The 15,081-nt window shown below is 48.3% G+C and overlaps 2 protein-coding genes across 6 annotated transcripts in view; one reads left to right on the top strand and one right to left on the bottom strand.

Moving 5' to 3' along the window:
* The window catches only part of G3BP2 (G3BP stress granule assembly factor 2), a 28,609-nt gene extending 20,379 nt beyond the window's left edge, over positions 1-8,230 (bottom strand). For both annotated transcript variants that reach the window (XM_049814954.1, XM_049814955.1), the window contains exon 1: positions 8,111-8,230. The gene's annotated coding sequence lies outside the window, so the exon portion shown is untranslated. The remainder of the gene's footprint in view (positions 1-8,110) is intronic.
* A 2,433-nt stretch (positions 8,231-10,663) lies between these two features.
* Positions 10,664-15,081, top strand: part of USO1 (USO1 vesicle transport factor) — a 35,291-nt gene continuing 30,873 nt past the window's right edge. For all 4 annotated transcript variants that reach the window (XM_049814901.1, XM_049814899.1, XM_049814900.1 and 1 more), the window contains exons 1-3: positions 10,664-10,810; positions 11,282-11,368; positions 11,492-11,556. In XM_049814901.1, the coding sequence (XP_049670858.1) occupies positions 10,745-10,810; positions 11,282-11,368; positions 11,492-11,556 (218 nt within the window). In that variant the 5' untranslated portion in view covers positions 10,664-10,744. The remainder of the gene's footprint in view (positions 10,811-11,281; positions 11,369-11,491; positions 11,557-15,081) is intronic.

Raw genomic sequence — 15,081 nt, 5'->3', positions numbered from 1 at the left:
TTTATTGAACTCTGTGATGTTCCTGTCAGTCCATTTCTCCAGCCTATCCCTCCAGAAACTTGCTGCAGAACACTTTAGCCCATCAGCCAGGTCAGGGGAAAGGTATTAAACAGCATCAGCCCCAGCACTGCCCCTAGAGAAACTTCGCAAGCAGCCAGCTACCAGCTGGACTTAGAATTGCTCATCACAACCTTCTGCCGTTGGCTGTCCAGACAGTTTCCCACCCACCTCATATGCTATCTGTCCAGTTTGTCTCCAAGAATAGTACAGAAAACCAAGACCTTACTGAAATCAAGGTAAACCACATCTATTGCACTTTGCTCACCCACTGACCCATTTGTGTCTTCGCCGAAGGCAAGGTAGTTGGTCAGTCGTAACCTGCCCTTGGTAAATCCACGCCGGCTGTTCCAAACACCTTCTTGTCCTTCATGGATCTGAACACAGCTCCCAGGAGGACTGGCTTTACAAGCCTTCCCAGGGATCAAGGAGAAGGCGGCCAACCTATAATTCCCCCACTTCCCCCCTGCCTCGAATGGTTCTTAAGTTTTACTTGCCATGCTCCTACCCATCCATACCGTCTCACAGATCATCTGCATCATAAAATGATTTTCAGCACTCTGGAAGTCTTTTTGATGGCTTGCCAGCATCCAACGTTGCTTTTTACAGCTCATGTCAGGAAGGCTGAACTTGCTCATGAATACCAGCACCTGCAATCACGAGATTCCCTCCAGTTCCCTAAAGAGAGCTTGATCTACTTACTCTCTCAAAAAATGAATGTGCAGGCAAGCCAGCAGGCAAAGACGACCAACTCAAAACCCCAAGTTGCCAACTTGAGAGATAATCCTAGAATAAGACGTTTGTTTTCTTACCAACATAACCTCAACTCCTTAATCCAAGCCAGGAGCCAATGCAAGGGGCTATTCACAATTACAGCTGGACAGGAAATAAAGCCCATGAGGTGAAATTGAGAGATTAACCTCAAGAAGCTCAAGAAGGGCCTGCAATAAAGGTAGAAAGTACACAGGAACAGTGCCACACATGTGCCAGATCCTGCATCAAAAACGAACTCCAAAGAAAAAAAGGCCAAGTACTTAGCTCAAATAGTTCACACTTAATGGACTGTGAAAATAATCCCAACCCAGCAACCTGAGCCACAAGACAATACCAAGTACTGTTCCCAAATACAGTTAGCCAGGGAACTCGCTTGAAGCAATGGTCTTGTGGGCAAGGCAGCACTCAAAGCCCGAAATACAAGTTTTGAACTTGGATATAAGACATCAGAAAACTTATTTTAGGATTATCCAGGATTTTTATTATGACCTTCCGAGACGCTGAAACACACTGTTAGTTGTGACTGATGGGAAGCCCTAGGGGAAGTCATTTTGACAATCAGACCCAAAACCAAATGTTAAGAATACTAAGGGACATCAAAGGCTTGAGCCCTGTGCATGTTCAAAGTGGGAACCTCCAAAGAGACAAAATCTGAGCAATTTTGGAGTCTTCCTAACATGAATCATACTACAGCAACGGCACACATGTGGGAATTTTACTTAGAAACCAACCTTAAAAGAACAAGGAGCTCAGTTTCTACAGGTGAGACTATTTTTTTTTGCTCCCCTGCCTCACAAGCAGATGATGAACACAAAATTGGTGATATGATCTTCACCATGAGCACCTGGGAGAATACACAAGGACGAAGCTTCATCACAGATTTTTTTTTTTTTTTTCCAAAGAACCTATTAAAAAGCAGATCACAGCCAGCACACATTCTTATGAATACAGCAATAAACAAAGTACACATGTTGACAAATTGCTGGCATACCACAAGGAAAACTGAAAATGCCTCTGGGTACAAAACATAATAATCTGTGACAAGTCATTACACTACATCAGATCTGTATCACACTAGATACTTTCATCACTGGAAGCTGTGCTATTTCAGGAAAGGCCACTGAAACCTTTCAGAAAATCTGAGAAAGGCAAGTACGCAATGACTGCACGCAGCCAATTCTTCCCTAACGACTTGAAACGGAAGTTGGTTTACATGCTCAGAGAGACGAGTACCATCCACCTCTGTCCATATTTCAAGTGACAGCAGTATTGATTTATATCACAGAATCACAGTATTTTACAGGATGTCTCAGTACAATTCTTCACCTGTCTCAGTATTATTTCCTTTCATTATCTCTTCAGAGATCTCTACAGTGGTAGCAGAGGCTCAGTGAACTGTTCAGGTTTCCAAGTCATTAAAAGACAGTAAAATAAAAATGCAGCTACTTCTTGCTATCAATATGGGTGCCATGAAACCAAGTTTTAAAAAGATTAACATCTTTGTGTGTCCCAATTAGTATAGCACCTCCTTAAAGTCAAGGACCCAAGTCTTAGCAGGCCTGAGGGGTTTGGAGGTAAAGACACCAGTGAAATTTAAGTCAAAACCCAAGGCATTGGCATCAGAAATTTAAATAGTCCAAGCTTACAAAGAACGTTTTCTCTGTGTTTTACCAGGCACTAATGGAAGCCTCATAGATACATATACTCTGTAAAAGTTACTTTTCCAGTTTTCATCGGCACATACTCAAGAGCCAAGGAATAACAGCCAAGGAAGAAGAATCTGAGCGCTCTTCTCCCTTGAATAAAATGAGCCACATTCTTAGATCAGCCTTAGCGGCCATTGGGAAAGCGTCTTAATGAGAACTTACTGCTCAAGGCACTCACGTATATACTAGCCAGAAACTAAATACTGAAACTGAGATGGCAAACACCAGAAATCGAGTAAGTTTATCTGCTAGTTTCTTTATGGTGCAACCGCACTGTTAAAAAACCCCACAACCCTCCATCACAGACACTGAAAAAAGCCGTAAGCTACACAGACAGCGTAATGCGAACACCCATGCAACTGCTGCGCATCCACAGGTAATCCTCCCTATGTCAAGCTGACATAATGATTTAGCAACAAGATTTAATTTCTACCCTATTCAGTACTTCCGTTTCCTGTGCTACCAGGAAGGCACGCTGGATTTGCAGTGCATTCTTGAACCATGGAAAAACAGCAGCCATGCAATATATTTTGTAACAGACTCGCAAGCTGGAGGACTAAATGAAACATTTTTTTCCAGACAAAGCTCAGAGGTAAGGGACCTGGAGCCACCCACCCAAGGGACCGGACTCCAGAACTGGAAGAACATGCACACGCACCAATGCAATACTTCTTGTTGCAGCTTCAACTGGCATGACTCAAGTTCCTAACAACAACTTATGCATACAAGTGGGCCTGGATAAGCTTGTCACCGTGACCTCAAACAACCAAGTTTCTATCTTGAGTTATTTCCATGGTCACTTCTTTCAAGAAAAGAAAAACAATGGGAGAGTTAGCACAGAAAGGAACTATTTGTTATTTGCATGCAAAGATAAGCAAATGAACAAAAGCAGAAAGGATATTTTCCTCAGAAGAGCAACACCAAGTGCAACTGCAGAATAGTGCTGAAATACATAGTAACATCCATTTAACTTTGCGACTACTTCCCAGCTACATTCTGTTAGATTCAGGTACAGGGTTATTACAGACTTTCCTCAGCTCTGCAAAAACCACCTTTCCATGGCCCGGGATAACAAACACCAGACATGACAAATTAAGGAAGAAGTTAGCCTTTGCAAGGAGATGAAACTGTGAAGGGCTAAAAGGATGAAATGTAGCTCACGTTAGGGCAATTGTACTGAAGTTCTTGGAAACCAACTGCTATGATAATTTCTCAAGTCCATACTGCATTAACAACGTGCAGATTCATTCAGCCTGTAATAATCTTTATACGTAAAATTTTATTTATAAAACTGTGTTTGTCACTTCTTCAATTACATAACAAAAAAAGCCACCCAAACTATCACCCATCAGTTCTCACAGAAGAGCAGCAGCAATTTGTTTATGAAGAAGTACTGAGGGCCACTATGCACTGAGTAGTCAAAATGTTCACTGGCATGCATCTTGCTCAATAAGCAGCTCTTACACTAGAAAAGCCTTTGTTTTCTAAAATATAGGTAAGTCATCTCATTATTATTACTCTTACCCTGTAGAAAAAAGAAGTGTGACTAGTTACCTGTGGTAAGGCATTAAGTTACCTGAGGCAATGACCGAGCTACATAATGGTGGCGGACATGCCCAAATTGAGGTATCCCGCAAATAAACTTTGGCACGAAGTCTTTGGTTGTACCAAAAGAGGTAGTTCAAAGCCACCTCTGTCCTGTTTCAAGACAGACCAATGACAGTGACGCTGCCTGGACGCTTCACCAATTCTACTTCAAAAAAAACATAAAACAACAAAAACCTGATCTGAGTTGTGACAGGAGCTCAACAAAGCATCTTCTGAACGTGAAGGTAACCCCCACTAAGACAAACTTTTAAGCTGTGGGAGAGAGATGCAGGCCTTGCCATTTGTTTTATTAAAAAAATATGAACAAGTAAAATATTTTGTTTTATTGACAAGCAAATTTCATCCTCTGAACAGTTCTTCCATAGAAGAATTCATCCACGACTAAAGGCACACAGACATCGAGCTATAGTTTTACAGAAATCTGCAACAGTGTGGCTTGTTCTTAAATCTGCAAGTCTGTAACTTGTGTCCAAGTCCCTGATCAGATTTGAATATACCACTTAAACTGAAAATAAAATTGGGCAAAATGTTCTTGCAAATCAGAAAGATGCTCCCCACAAAGCAAGCAGACAAAACAAAGCCATGAGAAACATCGTGCCGCTTCCCACACCACAGGAGCTGAGGGAAAACAGAAGGGAAGGGGACAGCAGCTTTCACATTCTTGGGACAGGTTTCTCCTAAATCCAGATTACCACTTTTAAACTGCGTTTCCTACTGCAGACAAGCAGATAATGTCTGAAAGAGTGTGCCTGCTACCGCAAACCATAAGCGTGACTCTGAGATCCCACTACCGCAACGCATTGTGTGAGCAGCCACACCTTGAATAAAGCAAAAAAACCTGGCCACTGACACTCCAGCTGGCACCAGCCAGGGCGTCTGTAATACAGCCTTGCAAAGGCTCGTGGTTACTCCATGGTAAAGTAAAATAAGCATCAACTGAAATTAAAAACTACTGAAAGAGCAATCAAAAGTCCCAAACAACCCAGTTCAGTACCGAAACCACCTTCTCTCTTTCATGCCCTGCGAGGTAAGTGCTCAGATCATCCTCCCTCTGCAGTAAGGGCCAGCAAACCTGTATAATCTACCAGAATCCCTTTACTTTATGATCTCCTTTACCTAATCCGCCACAATCTGAATTGGCTGAGCCCCAACGCACAGCATGTAGTTCTTTCAAATCAAGCTGGCCTGCAGGGCTGTTTTGTGTGGTGGGTTTTTTGTTGGGTTTTTTTTTCGGGGGCGGGGGGTGGGGGGGTGGGGGGTGGGGTGTTGGTGGGGGATTTGTTTTGGTTTTTTTGTTTGGGTTTCGGTTTTTTTTTGATAGGAGCTTAATAGCACCCTGTATTTTAGGCACATGACTACTACGGGGGACCATCTTCTGGGCAGTTAAGTTGCACTATCCAAAAGAGCTAACACCCCCCTCAATAGCAATAACAACAGCAACCGTAGCCAATGGCACCACCCTTTCTGGGGAAGCCACTGCATCTCTCTCGCTGCATGTGTCATCATCCGATGCCAGGTTCAGTGCCTTTCTTCTGTTATCTCATCAGATATACCTATTAGTCTGACATATTAACCTTTTCACATGTTCCTTGAGTTGCAACGCAGTTCTTCATTTGTCAAATACTCTCAAAAGAAATGACATCCAGTGTCACAACTGCTACGGCAAGAAGGAAGACTCGAATTCGCCACTGTGCGTTAAGATACTGTGTTTCCTCAGCCTATTTTCAGCACTGTAAAATATTCTTTAAGTGTGACAGTAGATGTATAATTTGAAATCTCAGTTCCATAAAGGAAAACATTTTATTCATAAGGATACCGGTGGGTAAGTAGACTGGATGGTCAGCTCATTCTGTTTTCTCTTCAGTGTAAGCTAGCTATCACAGAGAAGACTTTAACTCTGCTAATGAAAAAAATCATATGATACCGATCATCATTCCACAGTCCAAGTCCACATCTGCCAACTAGAACATTGCAAGGACATTTCAAATGGTAAACCAAGATCATGTCTTTTGCACCCAAGCTACCACAGTCCACAAGAAGAAGGAATCCTTAAGAATGGAAAAGGTTTCCTAGGGTAGGTATGGCCCTGTAGGCATACTTACAATCACAATGAACACAGAACGTGTCGTTAATGATAAATTAACTCCAGAAGCTAAGGCAATACCGGTTTGTCAGTAACAACACCCTCGTGGCTCAGAATGCAAGTTGACAAAGCCTATACCCACTCGCAGCGCTACAGTAATACAGCTATAGTACCTTCAGGAACTTGGGTATACATTGCAGTTCGTGCTCCACATTACTTCATGTGAAGTCTGCCACATAGCACGGAGTAGGTCGGCATAACCTATGCTGCAGAGCGACCATTTCTATTAAGCTGGTCACTGATCTTCATTCTGCTACCACTCCCTAATTAAAAGCGTCCATAAGAAAAATGAAAAAAAAACCCCAACCCAACAACAAAAAACCCACCACCCTGAAATACCTGAGACAGCAGAGAGTGCTTTACACAGAAGATGAACACCTACTAAGAGAGGGTATCTTTCCCCTCATGCTCCACCAACCCGTGACAGACCAAAGGATAGCGTGCTGGCTTTAAACACACAGGTTGTGTACAAGTAGTCTACCTGCACAAAAAGCGAGCAAGGACCAAAATAAAACTTACCCTATTTCTCATGGGTAAGATACCATGGGTACCTTTATGCTTCTTTCTGTAGCAAAGCAGAACACTTGCACGCTGAACTTGAAATGCGTAGAACATAGAGAGCTCGGGAACTGCCAAACCAACATGGAAGGCCACAATAAAAAAACCCTACATGACTTGACTAAGTCATTATGGTTGAAATCAAGCAATAATCTCGTACTCCCTCTCTCGCTACTGTGTTAGCTCTTTCGTGCAGTGGTGCTTGCCACCAAGCTCAAGATCCAGGGTCAGCCAACTAACCGAGGGATTTAAAAAGCTTTGCCGTGGGGATGCTCCTGCACACCAACACTGGAACTGCAATGACCTCTACTTTAGCCCTCCGAGGTTAAGGGGAGCAAAAGCTGGAGAACACACCGAACCCAGCTCGGATGGCAAACAAGAGAAGCTCGGAGAAGATCTACCCAAGGCATCCAGATCTGCAGAATAAAAGGCGCTTGCAACAACTTCAGCCATATTACATGTGAAAAACCGAGAAGCTCGCGTTGTGATTGGGGAAAGAGGAAGCAGAGAAACGCGAGGTCTGCAGAACCGGGAGAGATCTTGCAGCCGGCGATGCCATCGCAGAACCGATTCGTAAGGGAAAAGGAGGGCTCGCTGAGCCGAGGGTGGGAAGCTAAGCTTGCTCCCGCAGTACAGACGGGGCCGAGGAACCGCCATCCCGCACACGCCGAAGCCCAGACACCTCTGGAGGCCCCTGGAAGGCAACGCGTCAGGCGAGCCGGGAAGGCGAGCGCGGGGCCGAACGCCGCAGCACCCAGTCACGCAGGGCCCGGGGCGGTACGCCCGCAGGCGGCGGGCGAGGGGCCGCTTCTCCCCCCGCCGCCCGGGGCGAGGCGGAAGAGCGTTCGCCGGCAGGCCACACGCCGCCAAGGTGACGGCGAACAAAAGCCACCTTCCGCCCTCCGCTCCCCCCACCCCCACCCCGTTCCCCGGCCCGGACGCCCCCCTCGCCACACCGGGCGAGGAGCCGGGCCTGGAACCAACAGCCGGGCCCGGCCGAGTGCGAGGCGGGCGGCGAAGGGCAAAGCCGGGCCCCGGGGGCGCTGCCGTTTGGCGCGCTGCCGCCACCCTCCCCCCGCCTCACAACCGGGCACGCGCGCGCCGCGGCCGTTAAACGGCCAACCTCCCCACAGCCACCGCAGCGGGGCCTACCCCCGATCCCTCCCTCCTTCATCATCGCTCACCTAAGGAAAAAGTCTCGGTGCGCGGAGCCGGGGCAATCCCCGCCCCACCCCCACACCCCCCCCACGCCCCCCCCCAGGACCTGCTCGGTGTTCGGGCGCGGCGAAGGTGTCCCGCAGCGGGGTGCAGGACGGAGGCGAGCGGGGCGGCGGCGGCGATGTCACGGCCGGGCGGGGGAGGGAGGGAGAGAGGGAGGGAGGGGCGGCCGGGGCTCGCGTGCGCGCGTGCCTGTGCGTGCGTGCGTGCGCGCCTGCGCGGAGGAAAGGGGCGGGCGGGGCCGCGCGGGGAGGCGAGGGGGCGGGGAGGGGGCGGGCGCGCCTGCGCCGCCCGTATTGCCTGCGCTCTGCCCGCGAGGGGCGGGGCGGGGGCGGAGCTTCTCTTGGGCGCTCTCCGCCAATCCCCGCCGCTTTTCCGCCCGGAGACGCTCCGGGCGAGCGGCCGTTTCCCGCCGCCGGTGGGGCTCCGCGGTCCTGCTTTACCGGAGTCTCGTTCCGCTTTCAGCGACGCGCAAAAAGGGTCCGAGTGGCCGGTTCTCACCCCGCCGCCAGCCGGTAAGAGGCCGGCGCCTCTCCAGCTCGGCTTCTGCTGGGCGGGAGCAAGGCCAGCGGCCGTAAAAGTAATGGGGCGTCATCAGCCTTGGTTTAAAACGAGCTTTTCCACCCCTCGCAAAAGTTTGGAGCTCCTCTCTGCGACAGAAATATTGTTAGAGCTAGGCCGAGATCAGAAATAATCCATGAGCGTAGGTCAAATACCAAATGATGACGTCCCGGCACCCGTCCTGGATGGCTCTGGCTTGTCCCCTTGACTTGCAAAGAACTGGCCGAGGCGTCAGGACGCGTCAAACATCCTCCTCGGAAGCAAATCGCTTTCTCTGAGTTTGTATATGTAAGGATGGAAAACTTGGAAATAAAGAACTCTCGTGTCTTGCAGGAGAACCTGGGTTTGGTTGGGGTTTTTTTGTTGGTGAGGGCCGGAATCTCCTTATGCCCAACACGAGGGTTTCTGGCGAGTTCTGGTGCTTGGTGCGTGTCTGCTGCAACGCACCTGGTTACTTGGCGAGTAAAACTCGGGGAAGGTTTCTTTGCTGCCCAGCAAGGCATAAATCCTCCGCTCCTCATGCCAGGTGGTGTCTGTGCGGGGAAACAACAGGGTCAGTGGAAAAGGAAAAGCGTGGCCAGCCCGGAGGTTTGGGCAGTTTCAGAGGAAGTTTGGGTTTTCTTGCCCATTATGGAAGATGACACTGGGGAAAAGGCAGTTGCTTAGAAAAGCTGTTTACCTCCAAGCGGGATAATGCAGGGCAGGCAAGAGGTGAATGGCAGGTCTGTGTCAAGTATTGCAGAAATGAGGGGCGATTGCTCTGCATCTTCTTTTTACTAGGCTGAGGGGTTTGCTGCACCCCAAAGCCTACGGGGCTTCTCAAGGGCTGGAGGTGCTCGGGGCTTCTTTTTTGATGTTAGTGGAAATGCAGTTATACATCAACAAAACTGCTTGGCAAAAGCCTGTTTTGTAATGAGTGCTGAGGCATCTCACCTTTTTAGACAAATGCATTGCTTTTTGGTGTCTGTCTTTAGATGGGGGAGGAAGCTATTCATTTTAGAATATGGAAAGAGTAAATGTTTAGTTTCAATTATGTTTTTTAAAGTGTTGATTTCGTACTTCAGTTGATAAACTCCCCAAAGCTCTTAATTTAAATTGCGATGCGAGAGGGGTTCCCTCCCTGGAATGAAATGAACTAGTTTTAGTCCCAAGTAAGACGATCGGTTCCTTTCTGTGTTAATTCAATATTGTTGGTGTAGAATTTGCTGTAACTTTTGATACACAGAAAAACCCAAATGCTGCCAAGCCAAAAGTCCTATCGGTAACCCTCGGGAGCACTGTGTCAGGGTGATGTGCAGATGCAGTGCCTGAAGGGTTTGGAGCCCTGGTTCTTGGCTGCTGTTCCTCAGCAGGAATATGGAAAGTGCTGCAGTAGCATCCAATGAGGGGAAGTTCAGCATCTGAAAGAAAATTAACTACCTAGTGCTCTTCTCTTAGACTGAACCGCCACTGGTATCCGGCCACAGTTCTGTTTCTCACCGGGCTGGTTCCGTTCCAGAAATGCAACACAGTCATTTTCTTCTTCTAGTTAGGAGTTGGCACTCACTTTTCCCACTACGAACAACCGCGATTTCTGAATCGCAGGCCGAACTGTTTGCCTCGGGCTTCTCCCGGACGCACGGACAGACCCCGGGAACGCCGGGGGGGAACTGGGTTACTGAGGTGTCGCGGGTTGAGTTTTCAGGCCGGTTAATGCCCGCAGCCCCCGAGGGTCGGTTTTTCCTTCTGAGCAACAAGGCCTTCTGCTGACTGACGTGGTGCCCAGCGCTTTTCTCGTTTCTTTTTTTTTTTTTCTTTCCGGGTGAAAAACGTCAAAAATGCAGGCGGTGAGGGAGGGGTGGGGTATCGCCCAGCCGGGTCCCGCCGCGCTGCCGGCCCGCGTTACCCGCGCCGGCCCGGCCAAGCTCCGCCCCCGCCGTGACGAAGCGATGGCCGCCGGCCCCGCCCCCCGGTGGGCGCGGCCGCGGGACTCCTGCCCCTCCCGCCCCTCCCCGCCCCGGCCACGTCGGTGCCACGTCGCGGCGCAGGCGCGGTGGACGTTTCCGTCCCGGGGGCGGCGGAGGCGGCAGAGCGGCGGCGGCGGGGGCGAGCTCCGCTGTCCGCGCCGAGCCCAGTCGCCATGAACTTCTTGCGGGGCGTCATGGGCGGCCCCAGCGCCGGGCCGCAGCCTTCCGGCGCCGAGACGGTGAGCGGGGCTGCGTCGCGGCCCGGCCGGGCCTAACCGCCGCCGCCGGCTGGGCTGGGGTGGCGGGGCCGCGGCGGGAGCTGGGCGGACGGCGGGGCGCCGCCCGGGCCGCTCTCCCGCAGGGCAGCGTGCGGGGCCCGCGGTGGGGCGTCCCCGGGGGTCGGACGACGGCTGCTCTCCGCCGGGCCCGGGCTGCGGACACCGCGGCCGTGCCGGCCGGCCGGCTCCTCGCCGGCGCGGCTCCGGGACTCGGTGCGCCTTCCGCGGTGCGCGGCCGCAGGCTGGGGTTTGTCGGGGTCGGTGCGGTGCCTCGTTGTGCGGGGAGAGATGGAAGCCGTTGTCCGCGTGTGGGGAGGTAGCGGCGCTCCCGTGCAGTGGCTGAAATGAGGGTGGGTTTCGCGGAGCGCTTCGGAATCGGTTGCGCGGCCGTGGCACGTTGTTTTTTATCGCGCGTGTCCTGTGCGTTTCCAGATTCAGAAGCTGTGTGACCGAGTAGCTTCCTCCACGTTGTTGGATGACCGGAGGGATGCTGTTCGTGCTCTTAAATCACTGTCTAAGGTAAGCACCTAGCTTCCTCGGGAGCCGTGTGGGTTCTTAATAGTTTTGCGATGTATTGCTTAAAACGTTTTGCTTGGGCTTTGGGTTAGACTGTTAACTATTGTTCCATGTGTCTCCAAACAGAAATACCGCCTGGAGGTAGGCATACAGGCTATGGAACACCTCATCCACGTTCTTCAGACAGACCGGTAAGTGTGTTGCTGACTTTGGGCAGCCACTTCTAGCTGATAACCTGGCCCTTCCCTGCTGCTGAAGTGCACATGTGCAGGGTCAGTTTTCTGTTCCAGTGAAGCTAGGAGGGGAGCTGGGTTTCTAACAGCTCTTCTGCCACAGTGGCTTTTTATGATGGCAAACTTAATCAAAGTGTATTCAGAGGTGAAAAGAACAGAATTCCAGGAACTTGGCTGAGGGACAGAAAGACCAGTTCTAGAGGAAAGGTGGCAACCAAAGTGCATCTTAATCCTTCTTAGTGGTCAGTTTCCATTACTGTGGAAAGGTAAATCCTAATTTACGATGTTAATTAAATGTGGTATTGGAAATAACTCAAATCAACCTGTTATTGGGCAAAATGTGAACTAGACACAATTAAGAGGAAATGAATGAAGTCAGCAAATGTGTGTCCTCTCAGGTGTGTGTCATCAAATGAATTGGAATAATTCTGTCATGGGGAATAATGCAGGCTTTTCTACTGAAGAGTTGAAGTAAATAGGAAAGCTGGACTCCATGGCTGCTGTTAAGACAGATGACACTAGTCTAAATACTTTGTGGACTACAAAGTAATATTTCTGCAGTCCAGCATTTAAAATATCTTTGCTATCCATCTCTTCCTGCAACTGATGGTGTTGCTGTACTTGATAGTACCTACCTGTTGTAACTTGGAACCTGTTTGCAGTGCTTGGATTTAAGCTTCAAATACTGCACAGTTCTGGTGCTTAGGTAGGCAAGTGTGACAGCCTTTCAGTCTGGATTTGAACATAAAGCTGGTAAACATATAAAAAAACCCCCGCAGTCATAAGGGCATATACGGACTCTTGCATGTGTGTATGTGGGAAGCATTTTCTAAAGCCAAGCCAAAGGAGAATGGGGAAAGCAGCAGTTCAGTGTCTAGAAGGAGGCATTATTGCCGTTCTGTTGGCTGGGTAGTTAAAAATGAATGTCTGGCCTGCATGCGATTTGCAGGATGCAGACAGTAAAAGGGAAGGTTATGGGAGTAAGTGTCACTGATGCAAAGGGGAAGCCCTTCAAAAAATTAGGTCAAGGAGCCTGCTTTCATCCACTTATCTGCTCATGAGGCCAGATTTGAACTTTGAGAAGGGAGGTGGGGCTCTGCTGGTCTCCTTGCCTTTCAGATGCTAACCTGAACCCTTCAGGGCTGGAACTTAAGAGCTTTTCTGTGCTTTTTGGGCTCCAGTTGTCCCTTTGGAGTTTTTGTGTGCTGGGGCTTTGTGCAGGTGTCTTGTGTGACAAGTTTTTGAGTTCAAAAACCAGCAAATATGTAGTTGTGGATTTGGGGTTTTCAGGTGAGAAAATGCTGATAGGCAGATTACCTACTGAGTGTTTTATGGTGGACCAGCACATCAGCTGGCCTACATGTTGTATGCGGTGGTTCATTTGAGAGAGGTCTAGTTGTAGCACCTGTGTCTGATAAGTTCAGGTATGTGTTACAGGTGGTGTGAGTGCACTGTTTGGTGTCTGTGATAGCAGAGGTGAGGCTTTGGGGACTTTTTCACTTGTAGGAATACAAAGCAAAGCCAGCTCATCTGAATAATTGGTTGATAAATGAGTCGCAGGCTCAGCTGTTCCCAGTGCCCAGTGTGACTGGCATATCAAACTGAGAGGATGGTGGTGTGACAGAGGACAGTGCTGTTGTGCTGTCATCGCTGTTTCAGTGTGTGCCTGTAGGTGTGATCTTTGGACCTTCGCAGTGTCCACCTGAGGTGCCCTGAAGCTTTCTGTAGAAGTGGAAAATGCTCATTTGCTCCTCCCCTATTTTTTTGTGTTGCAGCTGCTTAAGATTATTTTTAAGTAGCAGCAGCAACAATGCAACTTCAGAGAAAAGAGAAGTCAATGATTGACTCAGTTTGTTTTCTCACATGTCACTGTATTCATGTGAGTGACTCACGTGTGCTGGTCCTGTACATGGACTGTGTGGCTGTGAAGTTTAAGATTACAGAAGGTCTAATTTGATTAGAAATGTGAAAGGATGAAGAAAACAGTATGCTGAAGTCAAAATTGTGATTTTTGTTTTCCTCTGTAGCTTAGCTTTAGGGAAGTATGGTTTTTTAGTGATTATTAGGTTGGTCTGAAGATGGGTGACTGAGCTCCTGAGGTGAAGCTTTTTGGCTCTGAAGCTGCTGATAGTTGTTATCTTACTGACTGGAGATGTTGCACACCTATCTGCCTGTTGTCTGGGATGTATGCCTGTAGTTGCTGTGTTTTGCATGCTTCAGAATGTGAATGTATTCCATGGGATTCCTGTCTTAGTTCCCAGTTGACTAGAAGCAGGGCTTGGTTGGACTGTATCAGGTGAGGCTTAATCTGCTCTCCAGCCTTTCAGGAATGGGGTGTTTGGGTGGAAAGAATTACAAGGGAGGAGCCAGCAGCAGGCATGGGTCTCTGAATTTGCAGAGCCAGGATGCATGCGCGGAATGGATAGCTGGTGTACAGAGTACTGTAATGTGAGAACAGTGACAAGTGCAAACACGCCTTCCTGTTAAGTATATACCAAAAATTAATGGAACAGTTCAAGATGCACAACTGTTTGATCTTCAGCAGCATTTGTCTTGGTGGAATGCACAATAGCAATATGAAAAATTGAAGCAACTTTGCTGGTAAGAGAGGACTATTTTCTAATGCAAATAACCTCATTGTAAAATCAGTATCTAATGGAAAAGTCATTTGGCTTTAAGACCTCAGCCAAGTAAGATAGCACAGCTCTTTTCTGAAAATTATGTTAACTACTGTTCATGTACTCTTGAGTAAAAAAGTATGTGTCTTCCATCTCTGGTGTCTCTCTTGATTTTGGTGAATCAATTGTTCCTTCTTATGGAATGTGAAGTGATAAGCACAAGTATGGTATCAGGTCTGTAGTAGCAGTACTAGTTCTTTCCTTCCTTCCATTTGCAACCTTGTTGCTGTGTTCATCATTTACATTCCTTGCAGTGAATCGTGCTTTTCTTTAACTCTTTGTGTTATAAGGCATGCCAGTATTTCCTTAATTCTGAAGTTGTTAGTATGAGGTGAGAAGCATTTATAGCTTCATCTCCTAACTCTAGTAGGGAAGAGGCCTGGTTTGCATGGCTGTGCTGAAATGCTGAGTGCTTCTTGTGTCTTGTTCTCGTTTTTGTCCTCAGATCTGAAACTGTTGCTTCAAATTATTTACAGCCTTTATCGTGGAACAGAAATACACTGCTTCTCTTTCTGAAATGAACATGTTGTTCCACTTGTTAAACAGTTTACTTGTAGATTGCCTTAAGCTCTATCTCCTGCCTGAGTACTTAAAACTGGTTCTATAGAAAACTGACTTCTTTCACTAGTTTTTCAGCTATGCACATCAGCCTTCCTGGAGCCTGCTAACACTCCTGAGTCAGCTTTTAAATGTTCCAGACTCTTACACGCACCAGTGTTTTTATGCCGTATGTTTATTTTGTAATATGAATTAGGAACTGTAATCTAATAGAGGACTTTGCTTGACTTGCTGTCTAGATGTTGCC

Source organism: Accipiter gentilis, chromosome 12 (assembly GCF_929443795.1).
Source record: "Accipiter gentilis chromosome 12, bAccGen1.1, whole genome shotgun sequence".
NCBI classification, from domain to species: Eukaryota; Metazoa; Chordata; class Aves; order Accipitriformes; family Accipitridae; genus Astur; species Astur gentilis.
Note: the sequence above shows the minus strand (reverse complement) of the source record. Positions and strands in the feature narration are given on the sequence as shown.